At 44.8% G+C, this 19,754-nt stretch overlaps 2 protein-coding genes across 3 annotated transcripts; both read right to left on the reverse strand.

The window, feature by feature from the left end:
- Positions 1-3,934: 3,934 nt before the first annotated feature.
- On the reverse strand, positions 3,935-13,955 carry asmt (acetylserotonin O-methyltransferase). Its single transcript, XM_029137420.3, has 8 exons — positions 13,563-13,955; positions 12,886-13,060; positions 12,614-12,743; positions 11,763-11,831; positions 9,920-10,038; positions 6,007-6,147; positions 4,838-4,960; positions 3,935-4,359 (listed from the first exon to the last, which is right to left on the reverse strand). Exons 1-8 carry the CDS (start codon positions 13,629-13,631, stop codon positions 4,142-4,144), a joined length of 1,044 nt encoding a protein of 347 aa, XP_028993253.1. The 5' UTR covers positions 13,632-13,955; the 3' UTR covers positions 3,935-4,141.
- Positions 13,956-14,351: 396 nt separating this feature from the next.
- On the reverse strand, positions 14,352-19,754 carry akap17a (A kinase (PRKA) anchor protein 17A). 2 transcript variants are annotated; one of them, XM_029137418.3, is made up of 7 exons: positions 19,598-19,754; positions 18,562-18,909; positions 18,230-18,448; positions 17,936-18,148; positions 17,411-17,559; positions 16,949-17,189; positions 14,352-16,805 (listed from the first exon to the last, which is right to left on the reverse strand). In XM_029137418.3, the coding sequence occupies exons 2-7, from the start codon at positions 18,886-18,888 to the stop codon at positions 15,963-15,965; spliced, it is 1,992 nt and encodes a 663-aa protein (XP_028993251.1). In that variant the 5' UTR covers positions 18,889-18,909; positions 19,598-19,754; the 3' UTR covers positions 14,352-15,962. The 2 variants fall into 2 exon arrangements, with proteins under 2 accessions (XP_028993251.1, XP_055361152.1); XM_055505177.1 differs by lacking the exon at positions 19,598-19,754 and adding an exon at positions 19,041-19,549.

Genomic DNA, 19,754 nt, shown 5'->3' on the forward strand with positions numbered 1-19,754 from the left:
TTGGCGTTGGCATATGTCACGTCGTCCCCTCTTACTCACCACTTAGCAGGATAAGGACTGGTGCTGTGAAAAATCACTTTAATAAAGAGAAACAATTGGCTGTGTGTGTGTGTGCGTGTGCGTGTGTGTGTGTGTGTGTGTGTGTGTGTGTGTGTGTGTGTGTGTGTGTGTGTGTGTGTGTGTGTGAGACGTGGAAACCAGGATCCATTTGTGTCCCTGGTCATTTGGTGGGAAGGCTGCATGCAAGTGGGTGGGTGGGTGACCTGATGCCAGGAGCACAAGTGACAACCTTGTGGCTGAAATATGTTCGTCCGACAGCCACGACCTCCTCCTCTGTGTGTATGTTTGTGTGTTTGTGTGAGGGCGGCTGCATTTAGTCACGCTAGGGGCCAGGACAAAGATACAAAACCAGATGCAACAGTAAGTGACAGGGAGGAGGAAGGGCAAAGAAATAGCGGATTATTCATAATCAAGTGATAAAGTTTAAAACACACACACACACACACACACACACACACACACACACACACACACACACACACACACACACACACACACACACACACACACACACACACACACACACACACACACACACACACACACACACTTCGGTCTTTGTGAGCTCGCTCATTAACACAATGTCTTCAAGCGTCCCAGCTAAATGCCTAATCCCAACTCCTCACCTTCCTCTTAACCCCACAGCCGGTCTAAGCCGGTGTATCCTGACTCAAGCAGAGCCTCATCTCATCTCCAAAGGTCTCTATTAGCATACAAACTGTGTTCCTCTGTATTTGTAGCTCATGAAAATCTACAACCACCTTTTGAGTCTGTGTGTTTGTGTGTGTGTGTGTGTGTGTGTGTGTGTGTGTGTGTGTGTGTGTGTGTGTGTGTGTGTGTGTGTGTGTGTGTGTGTGTGTGTGTAGCCTACAGGGCAGACATCTTTGTCCTCCGTTCAATACCGCTGTCACCCGCCCATGAATTATGGAAGTGTTTGGAAGTGACAAAGCACGGCTTACAGCCAAGAGACACTTTTATTGAGTTGTGAGATGTGATGGGTGTGTGTGTGCGTGCGTGCGTATTTGTGTGAAACCTTCACTGTGGGTTTTGATGAGAAGACTCGCGTCGCCTCCCGCTCCTCATCCCCACGTTTCCCTCCCCTTCCCCCGCTGAAGAAAGCAACACAACCTCTTGTTTCTATCCACTCAGTCGTGCCACAACAAAACAGCTGCAGGTTTTAGGAGGTTATTTTAACGAAAGCGATTAACAAGGTAATTCTGCCGCACGCCGAAGCCGCACCAGCTCTGCGTTTTGTGGCTTTCCCCCATGCAGCTACCTGCGTGTCGTCAACCTGCCTCTGAGGTGCGTATCTGGCTCTGGGTCAGGTGAAGGAAGCAGTAAATAAATAGGTCATGTCACATGGTAAACTAAGAATGTCATTTTTGGATTCTGTTTGTTTCTAATCCACAGCAATATGCCTTGTCAGGTTTCTATGGCAACACAGGTGGATGAAAAATAGAGCAGGAACTCCAAAACACTGTTTACATAAAGTGGAAAGAAATGAAGAAATGAGGGGCACATTTACCCACAACGAGGACTGGATACTGTGACGAATGCTCCATAAAAGAAAAGTTCAGGCCAAAACTTTGGATCAACACCATAACTTCATCATAAAACACACACACACACACACACACACACACACACACACACACACACACACACACACACACACACACACACACACACACACACACACACACACACACACAAATACATACACACAAAGTCCCTGGGCACAAACTGAGTGTGTTCCCTGAAATGCCCCAAAGTTGTTATCTTAAAGTGGCATCCTGGCGCCAGAGGGAGGCTGCGTGGAGCTCATTCAGTGCCTCCCCAAAGACACACACACATACACATACTCACACTCTCACCCAGTCTGGGACACACAAAGCACAGCAAACCATCGATTAATATAAACTCATGGCCCTAAGTCATAAATTTTACTTAGTCTGTCATAATTAAGCTTCACTCATGAGGATTCTTGTTTTAATCATCCCTAACTTTTCATCAGAATCCTGGAGGGGAGTGTGGTTTTATGCACAATAATAAATGCAACAGAATCATAATCACAGAGAAATACATTTTCATGTTCGACGTAATGAAATGCCATCATTGATTTTGCATCTTTACCTTTTTCTCGGTTGCTGACAAGCAATAAGAATCAGTGGAGATGTTGGGGCTACATGAATGTACAGTGAGCCACTAGACAAAAAGGACAAACACTGCTTTTTGTTATTTTGGGATCCTGGGTTTCTCTGATTGGACTTGCGTCACATGTCCAGGACAGGGACAATAGAGACGTCCTCAGCTTGCCTGACTATGCTCTTCTCCATCATCGCTCCCTATATATAGCTCCAACATACTGGAGTCACCCATAGAACCCACTGAGGCCAAAACCGGGTAAATGAAGGGTAGAGAACTTTCTATAAGTTTTCTATAAAGACTTCCTCCATTGCTTTGAAAAAGTCTACTAAACTTTCTTTTAAGTAAAGTAGTTAACTTTGTCTTAATCCCTTTTTGCCGAGCAGAAACACTTAAAAGCTCATTCTTCCCTAAACTGGTTTAAATGTGACAGGATTAAATGCGAGGGGTGAGATTAGTAATTAGGCGAAAGTTAAAGCAGGTTAGAGGCATAATTACGTATTTGGATTAATTCATATTTGGTCTGTATTTAAATGAAGAGCGGAGAGAATAAATTTCTTATTTTTCCCATTTTAACTAAAAATTCCATTCGACCTGGAGAAAAATTTGAAAGGGCTTTAAACCAGATTTTATGTGGTTCAGTAGAAAAGCAGTGGATACTATCACTGTGTCCACGCAGGTCTTCGGCCTCAGTCCTTCATTTCCCTTCATTAGACCGACTCTATGTAAAGTTGTCCACATGGATTTGACATCAATTCTAATTTGTTGCACTTTGAAGTCTCATTAATTCACAATTGCTGGGAGAGAAAGAGGGAGGAACGGAGAATAGTGAGGCGTAAGGATGAGTGGGTGTAAAGGAGCGGGACGGCGGTGAAAAGGTTTCTAAGGGTTGATTATGATCCTTTTCATGTTAGCAAATGATCTGCCAGTGTAGCAGAATATAAAGGACGTTCACAAGTACGTATGTGGATTCCTAATTTGAATTTGATCCACTGAATATTATTTCCAAACACACAGCATCACGTCGGAGGTGGAGTTCAGTGACAAACCGGCTTTGTAGACGAGCTTTTTGAGCGCATCTTGTGCTCAGAGGAGGACGGGGGTGAAATAAAGGCTGTACTCGGTCATTGTGCCGGAGTTTGACTGAGTCACATCCATCGGTACAAAGAACGGGCTACAAAGACAGCCTCGCTTTGCTTTAAGGGGCTTTAGGACGCGACAGCTTCCAACTCTGGGCTGAGCGATGAAAGGCGATAAGCGAGAAAGTTCATCTTCTTAGAAATAAGAGCGGAGGGAAGCTCACGCTGCGCATTATCTAATGGAGGTGGACCTGCGTAGTGAGGGGCTTATCATTTACAGCACAATCACACTGAACTTGGACCGTGTTCATTGGACACAGGATGAGCCCCGAGTGTTTTAGGTTCCCAAGGCAAACTGGCCACCGGGGAGGAATCAGACTCAGACACATGAGGAGCTGAAGGAGTCAGCGCTGTTCATCGTGTTATTCACTTTCCAGTTTGTTTGCTTCCAGTCTATTAAGCCAGCACATTTAATCACAGAAGCTAATACAGGCCAGTAATTATATTGAAAGGCTTTGTTGTGAGCCACGTTTACCTCATCTTAACCTCCACGAGGCGTCAGAATAGATCACCCCGTTTACAAACCGCCATTAGGAGGACGCGGTTTGTGAGCGTTGGTTTCGGAGCAGCGTGAACAAAAAAAAGCAAAGTCGGCAAAGCATCTTTAATTAAAATCTGCAGAAACCCATATGCAAAATTATGGTAAGTGTGTACAAAGAGAAATATGTTAAGAATCCAGAGTGGGATTCACAAAACTCAAATGATAGTGATTGAATGTTTGCTAATTTAAAAATCCTACACTATGTAGGATAGTATGATGTAGCAGCTGCTCATTGATACGGCCTCACTGCGAGGACTCACGGCTCCTTGTGTCCCAGCACGGCGTCGTAGAGCTTGCCGGTGAGGCGGTGCCGGACGCGCGTGAAGCCGGCGGCCGCCAGCAGGGCGGCGTACTGAGCGGGCGTCCTCTCGCGGCCCTCGGTCTGCACCAGCATGTTCAGGGAGTACAGCTGCACCGTCAGCGGGCCGGAGCCGTCCTCGCGGAGCAGCGCCTCCACCAGCAGCACGGCGCCCCCTGCGGAGCGAACCGAGAGGTCGGCCTCGTTTCCTTTCACTCGTCTTAATTGATAGAGCGTCCACTGCCCAGTGCCCTTGTTAACAGACCAGACCAGGGTCTCATTTGGCAACAGCTGGTGCCAGTTCTTACGTTGCATTCTTATGGGACACCGTTTGTCTGTGCTGATTGTTGCACTGCTTTGTTACCCTGCAATGGGTTGTGTTCACTGGCCTCACATGCAGTCAGTTACACAAAGTATTTGTGAGGGTTTTCTGCTTTCTGGGAGTGTCTGCTGCTTGTGTGTGTGTGTGTGTGTGTGTGTGTGTGTGTGTGTGTGTGTGTGTGTGTGTGTGTGTGTGTGTGTGTGTGTGTGTGTGTGCGCATCTGTCTTTGATCAAAGTCGGAAGGATCAGCTGCATAGTGGGACACAGTCTGCCATCTAATTTCAAGCATGAGAAAAAGAAACAGTTTTCATCCATATCATAGAGACACAGACCTGGTTTGCAGGCTTTGTAAACCCGACTGAGAAGCTCTATGCAGTGATCGTCTGTCCAGTCATGGAGGACTCTGGCGAGGAGGTAGAGGTCGGCCTCTGGAAGAGAGTCTTTGAAAAAGTCTCCTAAAATTACAAAAATGTTATGTGAGTAATGTTGTAATAATAAAACAAACTATTTAGTAATAGGACAATGATTCTATGATTGGTCCACATACTGGAACATAATTACTACAAGGGGGGTCCCAATGTAATCATGATGTCGATTACGAGACCTCAAGTTATCACACATTGTATTTATCTTAGATCTACAGTATTTTTTATGTACAGTACACTGTACCCACACATGATGTGCATGTTTTCAGGCTTTTTGTTTTAACAAATGTTAGCACATGCAAAATTATCTCCAGACAAATTTCAGGGCAGTTTTGTAAAAGAGGACGTCTAAGACGGACAGTTTGAAGTATTAAAAATCAACCTTGCCATGAATCCAAAGCTCAAAAAAATCATCATGTGATGATCTGTTCTTGAAACAACATGCGTGTGTGTGTGTGGAGGAGAAATGCGAGCAGAACACTGCAGCCATAATGTGATCAGCCAGACCACATCTGGAGGCTCACATCGTGGTGTGATTGCAGCTAGTTGTAATGCAATCTGTACAGCTTGGCCACATTTGAAAAGGACAAGGCTGGAGATTTTCTATTTGTCTTACTGTCAGCAATCATTAATAAACGACAGGGAAAAGGCGGATCTTTTAACCCTTTATGACACAGCTGCTCTGTCTAATCTGTCTACATCTATTGAGACAGGTCACAGATGCATTGGTTTAATTCTAGGGTTTAGTAATTCCACTCTGAAAACAATTTAGTTTATATACGACTGTCGTACCCAGTGGTTTAATGGTGATGGGAGAAGACTTTGCCCAGTGCATTAGTGTGGCTCACTCGTGTGCTCATAATTGTTTGTGAGCAGCATTTAAGAAAAAATTTGCATATTCAAATCAGACCACAATACAAGCAGGACTGAGATGGAGAGAAGGCTGAGTAGGAGTAGGAGCTACTTCAAAACTTCCCTTTGTTCTTCAGAGCCTGAAGGCAGCATGTGTTCCTATGAACTTGAACTAGATACGGTGATAAATGTCAGGACATTTCACCCGCTCATATTGAGGTTACCTTGGCAGAAGCTTATCCTCTGGTCGGCCTCGCTCATAAAGTGTTTCTTTGACGTATGCACCACCTTGGGGAGGTCAAAGATCATCACAGTGCATTCTGGGTAGGCCGACGTGCACTGCTTGGCTAATGCGCCACTGCAACCTGGAGAGAGGCAAGGAATTAATCTTAGGGGTGGAACCGATGCTTTCAGGTATGTACATTTTATTATTATTATATACTGTATTTTGTGGCAAACTGTGTTGTTTCACATGTTTTTACTTGCATGATTTGTATTCGGGAACATCTTTTGGGGTATGGGTCATGAAATAGTTATGACTATGAACTAGAGTGAACTTGTAAAGTGACCCTATAGGAAAAAAAAAACGCAAAGCTGCCGAATTTGATATTAATGTTATGTACATAAAGCTGATTTTGGTTTGCAGCACAGCTTGAGGAATGGAAGCTCCACTCATATGACTGGTCCAACACCTTGGTCCAGGGATGAATATCTGAACATCTGTGCAGCCTTTGACTTTGACTTTTGCTCTCGCACAAGCAGGAAGCTGTTACAGAAGGAAGTATGAAATACATTAATGATGCCTATCGGACCCTGCTATACTTTTACTATTAGTTAAATGAACCACTTTTTAAACAGTTGAACAAGTCTAGCGGTGCAGATAAGTGCCATTAATTACAGTGAACATTATGTTTACTACTCGTGTCCAGCGTTTGCCCAGCAGCATCTCCTGCCATCCTCACCAGAACAAGCAATTCTAATAATGGATAGACGGATGGGTGGTATTAACTAAACGTCAACATGCTATCAATGTGCACATATTAGCATGTTGACGTTGATGTTGTGGTTTGTTCAGCCTCGTGTGCAGTCTGCAGCGCAAGCGCTCGCATCCGTCGGCATATTTCTCCTCATCGAAGGAGCGGTGATCTGTTGCCGGGCGGCACATAATGAACACACAAATATGAATTTTTCAACTTGATGCTTTGGCAGCATTATTATCATTATTCATGCTTCATAAAGCAAAGTGAATTTAAAACAGAGCGAGTGAGAGGGAAACCGACGGCGAAAGAGAGAGAGAGATGAAGAATGCATGAACGGGGAAGAGTGATAGAGAGGCAGCGAAGTGGAATACAGGATCAAAGGCTGGTGTGTGTGTGTGTGTGTGTGTGTGTGTGTGTGTGTGTGTGTGTGTGTGTGTGTGTGTGTGTGTGTGTGTGTGTGTGTGTGTGTGTGTGTGGACAGCAAACCCTCCAACCCTGCACTCCCTCCTCCTAATGTGACCTGCTGTTGCATCCTCACTCACTCACTCACTCTCACACACACACACACACACACACACACACACACACACACACACACACACACACACACACACACACACACACACACACACACACACACACACCTTGGCTCTGACATCTAACAGAGGTCAGTGGAGGAAAAATTTTTTAAAGAGCATCACAGAGGAGTCAAAGCCAAACACACAGCAAGCTAACCCGTCTGAGTAGGAGACGAGTGAGTTGTCACGCGTGAAGACTCCCCATCACAACTAACTTGTTTCACTTTAAACTGTGGGGTGTGACGTTCTGCCTCCGCGCCGCTAGAGGCGCTCCTGGGGTTTTGATGTGGGTCTGTGGTTGAAGTTAATTTCCTGTGTAATTAGTTGACCCACCTGTTTGGTTTGTATATAAGGGATGTCTTTTTGGGTCGTGCATTTGGGGTCTTCCCTCTCCTGTGTTCCCTGCGACCTGGTCTGCCGGTTGCGGCCAGGTGTCTGTGTGAGGGATTACACAGAGAGCTCTGTGCTGGAAGCACGTCGGCCGTAGTGCCTGAAGCCTCCGCTCAGTGTGAGCGCGTTCTCCTCCCGGCTCCGTGAGAGCCGTAGTTCTCCCCGCTCGAGGAGCGTGTTTTAGAATCTTGTGAAGTCTAGTTTGACCCTCGTTCGTAACATGGGGAAGTTTAAGATGAAGCAGAACAATAGAAATACAGGCTGACATGAGCTGCCTCCAGCTGGATCGTTTCATCCCGAGGATCCAAACAAATTTGAACACATTCATTGGAACCCAGTTAGAAATGTGATTGTGGGGACATATAACCAAACACCTGTCTATAATTCTGGTTAGAGGGAAAATGGTCAGCTTTCCGGCTACAGCTTGATGTTCCTCTTGGTGATATTAATAATAGTTTATGGCCCAAAAACTGGAGCCTTGGTCACACAGAATCTCCTAAAACACATACATGAGCTTGTGTGTGTCTGTCTGATAATCCAAACGCTTCATCCCAGGGAGGATTGAATGTGTTTTAATTGACTGTAACCCAGGAACAATCCCAGACTCACACTGACTGATACTGTGGCTGATTTGGATTAAAGCCCGCGACCTGGCAGACGCCTGGACGACGAGCTCAGCCCCTGAGCAGCAGGTGTGCACAGACACACCAGATGCCGTGTGAGAAACCAAGTCCTAATGGGACACTGCAGCCGTGCCCTTCACACTCCTGCTGTCCACACGCACCACCTTTTTTTTTGGCCTTCATGCATAAGCATGAACACACTAACGCACGCTGGGGAAGTCAGAGAGCAGAAGACTGTGGATGGGTCACGCGTGCGTTTCGTGGCTCCGCAGCGCCCCCGTGTGGCCGGCGGAGGTGTCACAGGCCTCCGCTGGGTGTCGGCTCCTGTTACTACAGCTCATCGCTCCAGGTCTCTGACCTGGTGTTTCATGAATTCATCAATGAATGAAGAGAAGCTCACTGATGTGAACTAATATATGATAATAACGTTAAAGCACATCATGTTTGTCTCAGAGCACAACGCTGTAAAAAGAGTGAAACAAAAAAAATCAGCTTGTGTTAGTCTGTTGGGTTCTTGTGTTTGACCTGTGACCTTCTAGCGAAGATAAATGTTAGAGTTCCAGAGATAATGTGGTCAATCGTTTTAACTTGAGTATCTCTCCCACCATTATTTATCATATGAAGTTTTCATGAAGAGATGAAATCTTTACACTGGCAGAATATTAATTTTTACCTTTTTCATTCTTCTTTCCATCCTTTTTTATTACATCCTGCTGTGTTTTCTCACTTTTATCTCTACTCTCCTTTGAAGCTCCGTTGTGTCACACGGCGAAGCTCATATTGTGTTTAATCTCGCTTTTTATTCTCACCTATTTCTTTCGCTGTGCTCTCGTTTTGTAAGGTGTAAAAGGTTTTTTTCTGAATAAATGGGACTCGACAAAGATGAGTGCGCTGCTGATGAAAGCTACTGTTTTACCATCATGTATCCACAGAAGACAAGTCTGAGCAACATTCCTTCGACACTTTACTCTCAAAGATGTAACAAAAGATGCATTCGTTAATATAAACATGCAAATTAATTATATGTAATATACTGTAAACCTTATATTGTAGATGTGTTATAGCAAGTTATATTGAGAATCACTTCCCACTAATGAAGCTGTGGGTTAGAAAATTAAAAAAATCCTATATAAATAAAAAAACAGCTTGTAGCATTAATCACTTCATTCTATTGTTGCATGTTGTGCGTTTTTGTATTGTGAAGAGTTTTTTCTCAAATACACTCTTGCTCTAAGTAATTTGTCACAGCCAAACAGTCTTTCAGGTCTGTGACAGGATAACAAGGGAAACTCCAGGTGGAGGTGACTTTGACTTGTGTGTGTTGCGACGGTTGACTGGTTTACTAAGAGTCATTAACTCAGAGAGGCTCATGGGCAATCTCATAAAGGTCACAGCTGACTGTGTGCTTTTCTGTACAAACACCGCACTGTATAACTACACGTGTGTGTGGCTGAGCCAGCTGTCGCCCAGTTAACGCAACAACACCAATTTCCAAATGTTAATGAGTGTGAACCCGCAACTTTATGGAAATTTGCATTGTGACTTGATAAGCACACGATGACTTACCGCCAAGGTCGCAGATGACCTTGAAAGGCGAAAGGTCGAAGGCCGTGACCACGTCTCTGCCACAGATGTTCCAGATGGAGTTCATCATCTGCATGAACTTCACCATCTCTTCATCAGATCTACACACACACACACACACACACACACACACACACACAATGCAGCTTTTTGTTCACTTACAGTAGCCCCCGCTGTAGTTACGCTAAAGTATCCTGATCTGTACACTGTCCCCTGAGGAGCTACTGTAAACACGCATATATATATATATATATATATATATATATATATATATATATATGTGTGTGTGTGTGTGTGTGTGTGTGTGTGTGTGTGTGTGTGTGTGTGTGTGTGTGTGTGAGAGCGAGGGATGGGTGCAAAAGAACACAGCCTGTGGTGACTGATGCTGCTCCGAGGAATCTCCACTTCATCAACCACACACACACCGAATGCATAGCGAACATACACAATAAACACACTCTGTTTTGCAACCCTGGAAACACGCTATCCAATCTTCACTACAGAAAAGCGATTAGCCATGTGAACCAACTTCACGTAACACTGTGACCTCCAGAGAAACTTTGAAAGTGACTCATTGCTGCAGCTCTGGACTCTGACTACATTGGATGTGAAAAGATGAGATGACTGTGAGGCCACACAGCACACTGTCAGCTCCAATTTGAGAACATTTTGGACATAAGTTATTGAATGCCCCCTAACAACAACATCTGCAGCCCTTTCGGTCTTTATTGGAACACATTTACATGCACACAACCTCTTTCTGTGTTCATACTGAGGAACATAATAATAATGAATAATAAAACAATCTGACATATTCATGACAAAATATTACAAAAAATAAAACTAGTACAAGTCTCTACACTCAGTGTTTCCCTCCAAATCCAGGCTAGTTTTTCAGCTGGTGTTTTGAGTACGGGTATTCAAGCAGTAGACGAGCCTCGGCTGTTTAATTATTCAGGTGCGGTGCACGGCTGGTTAAATGGCGATGACTAAACAGGGGTCTGAGTCATGCAGCCGGCATTGAATCACTCTGCTTCCACGGCGCTCCAAGAACGCAGTGAAAGACTTCAGTGGTTGTTTCCCCCCTTTCGCTAATTCACCCACAGCACTCGCAGGGGAAATCAGCGGAGACAAACAGACTGCGCCCGCACGTCGAGTCAATCGTGCGCAGGTGTTGAACATTTTCTTGCAGGATATTTTTCATTTTCAATCAATTAAAGGTGAATTGCTAATTCCTCTGCACAGGGTGGATTGCGTTATGTGTGCATGGCTCCTATGTTGGACATTCCCGCTGTGCATGCATTGGTTTTTTTTTTTTAATGAGGCAGTTTCTGTGCTGCTTCTCAATAGTATATGAGAACAAAAAGGAATCATGCAGGAAACTACTGCACAATGGAGCAACCTAAGCTCTGTGCATTGTAGGCCTCGACCCCCCTTTTGCAAACGGCCAAAAGGAGGCGAGGGCGTTTTAGCGACTTAGCAAGGTGTTACACATTTGACGGGCTCTGCTGCTCTCGGGACCGGCGTCGCTCCGCAGCGCAGGGCCCCGGGGCCGGCCCATCAAAGTCTATTAGCGAACAAAGTGCGAAACTTTGAGCATGTGACCCCTGAAAACTGCTGAGCCGAAAGAGCGGCGGAGCGTTAAAATTCTGGGCACCAGATACTATAAACACACAAGACCTCAAGGACAATGGCAGATGCACCCTCTCGCTTGCTTTCCCTTCCTCTGCCCCCGAGCCTCTTCATGCCTCCACCCACAAGCCCACTGTCTGTCTGAGACAGGGATGGAATGTTAAATGAGCGTGTGTCTGGTGTGAATTCTTACCTGTAGAGAGCTCGAAACAAGTCTTTAGAACTGACTCCAAAGGCCTTTTCATACTGGTTTGTCCCCTCTCTAGGACACAGGGGGGGGGGTGCATTTACACACAGCAGCCACACAATATAGTAACACATAGAAGATCCCACATAAACTGTCAGATCCAGGTATTGATCATCTTACTATTTAAAACCTGCTTCTGATTCTTCTCACAGGCTGAATTAGACGACTTCAATAAGATCAAGTGCGCTCACATGAATTCACATTCATGCACTGGTAAATAGATAGAAACACATTCTGTGGTTTATTCCTGAACAAATCAATATGTAAATTAGCTCAGAGCGCCTTCATCCCATTTCTTTTGCGTTTCTCGCAGGTTTACTTGTCAGCCACAGTGGATCTAGTCTGTCTCACGGCTTCTGTCTTGCTCAGACATAACAATGAGCATTAAATCCATCCCGAGACCCAGTTCAAAGAGAAGCAGAGGCTCAGAATCCACATCCCTAGGCTCCGAATCAGACCTGCAGTTCTCTCAACTCGTCACTACTGATTTGGGTGTGCTCATACTCTTGGCTCCTTAATAATTACTGTGTTTTATTACTCATTAGTTCTTTTGTTCCCTAATCTGCAACATTTATTTAGATTTTATATTTTACATTTTGGCTCATTCTATGGATTGTGTGATTAGGCTGGCAATTAAAAAAATCAAATATATACTGTATATAGATGACATAATATAATAGATTAAATGCAGCTCTACTCTGATGAGATCTTAACTGGAAAACGTAAAATTCTAATTAAACAAATAAATGGACGGTCCACAAGACTGTGATGATGAGGAGGAGCATCCATTGACTGACCTAACGGCGTCGGTCAGGTAGTGCCAGCACAGGTAGATGGTTTTGGAGTTGTACTGGATGGACTGGAAGAGGGATGAGGGGTTGGAGCGAGTGAGGTACACGCTGGCTTGTTCTGTGTTACTGTACAACACTGAGACAGAGGTGGGAGAAAGTCAGGGGAGTCTGAATGTAGCTTCAAGCAACACAGAAAGTGACCTATTAAAACACAGATGGGATCTGGAGGAGCAGCAGTGTGTGTGTGTGTGTGTGTGTGTGTGTGTGTGTGTATTGACCTTGTCCATCGTCCTGGTGCGCTTCGAGCAGCTCCAGGCCTGTGCAGGCAGCCAGCAGCCTCTGAGTACCGTCCAGACTGGCGCCTACTGCCTGGCTGACCTCCGCTGCCGACAGGGGGCGCTGTGCACCTAACAACACGTCAAACACCCCCAGCTCACAGGCTGTGAACACAGTCTGAGTCAGGGTACGGGGTAGAGCGGGTCAGTCCATCTGTTGAACCCTGTCACTTGTCAAGTCATCGACTATTTTAGCTTCACACGTGTGCTTGTCTGTTTAGATTCACCATCAACTTTCTAAATGTTGCTGCCAGATGTATCGGTCCATGCTTAATCATCAGCAGCAGTTGTACAGAGCCCAAGCGATTGTTTGCACAATTGCAAAGCATAATATTGGCATTTCTAAATAATCTGTAGTTCATCATTTTATTCTTCAGATAATGTCTGGAACAAGCTAGTGAAATGAGGCTTGGACCACAAGTGTTTTATTTAAAGTAAAGAACATAATAAAGTTAATAAAACTTTACATCGTCATATCCACTATTATTAGTTCTGTTTTGAGCCTTACAGTTGTACAATGCATCTAATGTTACAATAAAACCACTGGTTGCACTGTGTTTACCGTTCGTACGTAAGAGAACAGCACAGAACAGCGTGTGTGGACTGGATTCACACAATACCTTTGAAACGAAGAATCCTTCCATATACTCCAGTATTTTCTTAGGATACGAGTCTGCAGCTGAAGCCATCTCTGGACATTCGACAGTTCCCACAGTATGAAGCGAACACTTCGAAATGGTTGTGTAGCGGCCTGAGATCCCGTATTGCGCGTGAAGGCTCCCTTTTCTTGGCTCCACCTGATGCCTCGACAGGTGTTCATATAAAAAAAATCAGTGAGGACACGAAGACCGAAGCTGGAGAAAATGCCCACCCAGCAGCAGCAGCAGCAGCAGCAGCAGCAGTAGGGTTAGCAGTGGGCTAAGCTGATTACAAGCAGATAACCCAGATTAGAGCAGGGGCTCAGTCGGCCACAAACAATGCTGTGGCAACACACTGCTGCCTTGTTCATCATCTCCCTCAATGCGTTCTCATAGCACAGCATGACCTCAGACGTGATTAACAATGTGGGATGGGCAAATCTTGGAGAAGGTACTTTTGCTGAGAGACTAATGATACTATCACAGTTAATGACACAGCCCGTCACGTCTCACGCGTCCTTAAGATTGCATAGATACTAATCACTTTTACTATTAATTAAGCATCCACGCAGCCTATTAAACCAGGGTAAACACACAAGACATGGAGATGACAGATGTAACTCAAGCTTTCGCAGAGCTTTGAGAAAATAAACTTAAATAGACTTTTTGTTGAACCCTGTTGTCTCCATTACTATTAAACTCCACAGTGCATCAACTCGTTAACTGTTTAATTGTCTGGAAATACCAAAAATAATACAACCCATAACCATAGATTTTTTAGTATTTTTATTTTACTGGTTTAAATGAATGAGGTTGGACATTGACTCACATCATGTGCTCCGGTTGGTTTGGTTAAAGAGTGGCCCCACAGCCGGGCACCATTTTGAAAGCTCTGGCACTCAGCCAAGTTAATTGGAATAGGGGAGTTTGTAGTGTGTTTTGCATTTGATTTGGAGTAATATTATTGATTAGTAAAATAGGAGTGCAACAGCGCAGATTATTGATTATTGTCTGCTCGTATTATGTTTATGTATTTGTGTGATTTATTTAGTTTGTTTATAAGTGTTTGAGTTTAGGTCTCCACTAAGCAGCCAGTGGATGAGTCTGGACAGGGCAGGCACAAGATAAAAGGACAGAGGTCAGTACAGGTCAGTCTTAAACAGTCCCAAATCTAATATGCTTATTTCAACAATTAAATTATTTGAAAGAAGATTTCATAAGATGTTGACTTTTTCTGTTTTTATTTAACCCAATGGATGTGTGACATGCTCCATCAGATCATGAGCACATTGCATACAGAAGAAACGCCGGCTGACGTGATCAATAAAGCTGTAAATGACGTCACCCAAACTGAACTTCAACTGACCGCACTTATCCAGTGCTGCGAAAAGAGCATGAAAGCTGGAATGAACATCCTTACTTAGTATTTCGCTTGGTTTTGCTTGATCCCAGACGCTGGCTTCCTAAGCTTTCAGCTCAGACTTGCAAAACAACAATCCAGTCCTCAGACGTTGGGTTGTTCAACATCACATAGGGTCTGTGCACTGAGAGCACAGACTCCCTTTCTTTCACTGTGCATTTTTTTGTACACTGTAGTGGATAGGTTTACACACTTCATCAGGCACTAAAACAAAACAATGAATCAGTATAGAAATCTATGCGATTGGTGATGAGCTGCTTGACGGTAACGCAGTCGACAATTAAGCAGCATCTGAAGGTGTCAGGCAGCTCAACGGTCCGTCCACCAGCAGCCTTAAACACAGAGGTGTCTGCGGTACATCCACACATGATCTAAGGCAGCAGCCTTGCATTACAGTCCACAATAAGGCGGCTGGATGGAAATGTGTCTGGTACAGGACAGGACTGTACCACGATTCTTTTTTTTTAATTATTATTCTGTAACAAACTGCTGCTATATCACAAGAAAAACGTCCTTCTTGTATCTGCTACTTTCTAAAGCTCAGTATTTTTTATGCACAATGACATTCTTTTTGTTAGTAAGGGTAGGGCCGTACTTCACATGTTGGGACCTGATGTATGTTCTAACTTTTATTTTTTATATAATGAAGAATTATAATTAAACCTAATCAAACTAAATGTGTTTATGTTAGATCAAATTGTAATTAAAGACCTTCACACATTTGTAATAATGTTGGCAACATTGTCAAGTGTAAGGATACAAATTAAATGGGAATATTGTCAGATTTGTCAGAAAAAAAAAGGTAAAAGCAGAATCCACTGCAACCATGTACATGCTTCACACATATAATGCTGCTTCAGCCGAATGAATTCTGTTTGACGTGTTTTTGTGTGGCACGGTCCTAAAACGTGCGTTGATCCTCTGAACCCAGTTCCCCTTCAAAAAACAGCTGCTTATGCTGTTCAGCGTCGTCTGGAATGGCTCCTGTCTCTGCTGCTGCTGTGTCGTCTGTACCTCCGGCCGTAGCTCCTCCTGTCTCCGCTCCGGTTGCTGCTCCTGGAAGCTCCTCTGCTGTGTCTCCTGTGGCTCCGTCTGCGGCTCCGCCCCCTGCTGTAACTCCTCCCACTGCTGCTCCTGCTACTGTGTCGGCTTGAGCTGCTGTGGCTGCGCCTCCTGCCGCTGTGGTGACTGTAGCTCCTCCTGCGACGCCCGGAGCTGCCTCTCCTCCTGCTGTAGCTGCGGGAGCGCCTCCTCCTTCCCCTGCTGCAGGAGCTCCTCTCTCGGTGGGAGCGGCCCCTCGCTCGTTCTCTGCTGTGCCTGCTCCTCACCACCTCTTCTCTCCTACCCTCCCTGTCTTTCTTCCGATCCTCCCCTGCTCTACTTTTCCCTGAAGCTTGGGAGTTCGCGCTCGGTTTTAACACCCGCTGCTCTTTGCCCTCAGGCGCCTTCGCTCCATTCACTTGGTCCAAAACCTCAAGCATCCTATCGCGGCCACAGAGATCAGAAGCCTCCTCTGCGGTTCCAGCCTCAGACGGGTCGTGCGTGCCTGCAGGTTTGGGGGCTTGATCATTGCTCTTCTTTAAAAGGTTGCAGAGTAATCGGTCTCTCAGCTCCTTCTCTCGGCGCTGGAGTTCCAGCGCTCGCTCCTTCTCCACCTCCACCCTCCGAAGCTCCTCCTCCTGCTTACGCCGGCAGGCCTCCAGGCGCTGAAGCCGGGCCATTTCCTCCTCCTGACGAGCCCGCTCATTCCTTTCTTGTTCCTCCCGTTCGGCCCTTTCTTTCTCCTGTTGCTGCTGCTTCATAGACTAAAGAGAAGAGAACAAATTAGAAAAATACGCGTTTCCTAAAAGTTTTATATGAGCACTATGTCTGCAAAGCCATAGAACCTTTCAGAAACTGTATTGCATGTGTATTCCCATTTTGAGGTGTATATATTTCTCTTGGTTACCTTGGCCCTGGCCAGCAGCTCAGCAATAAGCCGTATGGATTCCAGGTTACGCTGAGCCAGCAGCAGCCTCCTCTCCTCCATGGCGATCTTCATCTGCAGCTTCTTCTGCTCCACCTCTTGCTGTCGCCTCACTCTCTTCAGGTTCCTCTTTTCCTCCTTTTCCCGGAGCTTCTGCTCTCGTTTGCGCAGCTTCTCCTCCTTTCTTCTCTCCTTCTCCTCTTCTTCCTGCTCCTTCTGTTTCCTAAAAAAAAGGGCAACATGCCATCTGTGAATATCTGGATTTCAGCTCATAATTATTCACAATCTTCTGAGTGAATTAGTTCACTATGTCTCGAGTGGAGTTCAAACTTGCATGAACTGAAGTAAAAATCATTTATTTATTAGCCAAACAAAACTGTTTGCCTGCATGGCTATGATTTCTTGAACACTTCTCTCATGCCCCCTTCTTTCTTCCCACCATACCTTTCTTCCTGCTTACGTCGCTCTTCCTCTTCTTTCTCTCGCCGTTTCTGCTCCTCTCTCTGCTTCTCCAACTCCTGTAACTTTAACCGCTCCAGACTCCTCCTCTTAATAGCCGACTCACTCAGGTGCTTGGTGGTGTCAAACATAACCTAAAGAGACAAAACAAGAAGTATTTTTACTCTAGAGTTTATTTATTTCAGAAAGAAAACCTACAGCAGGGTGAAGCTTTGCATTTTTGTAATTTTTCTGCCTGATAATGTTTGCGTTAACAGTCTTTTCACACAGAAGGATAAAATAATTGGATTAAGTCCAACCCTGCACTTTCATGTTTCTAACAAATGGATGCTTAAGAAGGTAGGCTTAACTGACACAGTAGAAAATTCCTTCCAGTGAATCAATTGCAGCAAATAAGTACATAGCTTGTTAAAAAACATTAGAGTGGATGTGATGGCCACCAATGCTGTTTCTGTCGTAACTCTTTAGACTAGTAACATAATTCTTTACAACAGTTAGAACCTGTAGTACCTTGATGTTGCAGGCTACTGCCTTCCCATCGTCTCCTTTGAGCATCAACTTCATGGCGCGCAGAGTGTCCATGGCCTTAGTGAAGCCGCAGTACTCCTGGTACTGAACATAAGCCTCAAAATTGAGATGGCCCCCAAAACTGAATGTACTGAAGTTCTTGTCCAGCATCTCCTCTCTGTATGGGTCCAGCATTGGGATATCAACACATCGCACCTACAAAAATAGAAGTTTAATAGGTTAAGTATTGCCCTATAAAATTTCAGTTGCAGAAATGCAAAAAGAAAACATAACTACCTTGCCAAAAGTCTGGAAGACAGCAATCAGCACTTCTTCAGAGGGCCGGTCTGGGTACTGGCTGTCCTTCAGACTGAACCAACGGCAAGGAAGTCCCTCCAGGTGAATCGTGTCAGGCCTCTCCCCTGGGAGAGTCTCATTCATATCCTTCGCGTCACGAAAAAAGGAGTCCCAGTCGTGGCGTGTAGGAAAATCCACCTTATTCTCAACAGCACGGACCTGAAGAAAGCAAGGAGAAACTATTTAAAACAAATGCAGCCTAATACAACAGCTCTACAGCAACTATTCTTTAATGTCATACAGATGGCTGTGCTCACTGTAAACACCCTTACCTTCAAAACATCAGTAAATCCACTTAGTTTAATGGTCTTCCCATCCAGACGACTGAGCATATTTTTGACCACCGTCTTGTTTTCTACTTCCCCTTCAAAGCGGATGAAGTCCATGGTGCTCTTCGAGATCCGCAGCGCTGAAAACTGCTCAGGAGCTACCATTGCCTTGACCCTCTCCATCACCTCCCAGTTGGAGATGCTCTTACCCGGTAGCTTGAGCTGGGGCAGTGCAACGCTGATGGTCATTTTGGCAATGGGCTTAAGGTACAGGTTGTAGTCAGCGGACAGGCACAGTGCCTCTGTAGTATCATGCACAATGGTGTTCATTGTATTAGGCAGCGGGGAGAGCTGAAAGGTCGAGAAACATGTTAGAAAAAGATGATCATTTAGTACTGTACTTGATTTAGTGCAGACCTAAAAGAATATTTAACATTGAAAAAACATGTAACAGATCTACAACTAGCACATATAGTACACACCCGTGACATCCGACCGATTTCATGGCATTTAACTAACGAGCTGATTAACAGAACACAGTCCTAACAACTGGATGACTACTATAATAAACAGCTAACAACCGCTGTTAACAGCCGACTAGCTCCTACGCTAAGTTTGCGCATCGTTAGCTACATTCGACTCAGCTAATTGCTGTGTTCAGTTATATTTACTCGCGCTAATCCTCATCAAACTGTCTGTATCCTAACGCCTGGACGCCGTTAACCAGTCATGGTCACTAGCCTAACAATAGCCGTAAACTCCAGCTGAAGGGCGGTAATGTTCGACCCTGATACGGATGAAACTAAGCTACTGATTGGTGAAAACATCAGCTATCGTCTATGTTGACATTGTGTACGCTGCGTTTAACAAAACGTCAGCTATTAAACGCGAACTGTTTTGGTTTATTACTACCACAACCTGTTAGCATTGTCTCGCTTGAATCGTCTGTCGGTTTTGGATCTAAAACAACGAAATAGTGTGTAATAACAAGGTTACGTTGCATACGTTACCCTCCCCAATAGATCGAAACAACGCTTACCGAACACCAGTTGGCCTCCCTCAGATTTATACTGATTTACAGATGAATACCGGAGAAAATAATACAAACACCAACGCTACATGTCACTTCCGCGTTAAGTCAACTTTGACCCCGAACAGAAACAACGTGTAGCGATGGCGGCTTCACAACAGCGACA

The sequence above is a fragment of the Betta splendens genome, chromosome 21 (genome assembly GCF_900634795.4).
Source record: "Betta splendens chromosome 21, fBetSpl5.4, whole genome shotgun sequence".
Classification (NCBI taxonomy): Eukaryota; Metazoa; Chordata; class Actinopteri; order Anabantiformes; family Osphronemidae; genus Betta; species Betta splendens.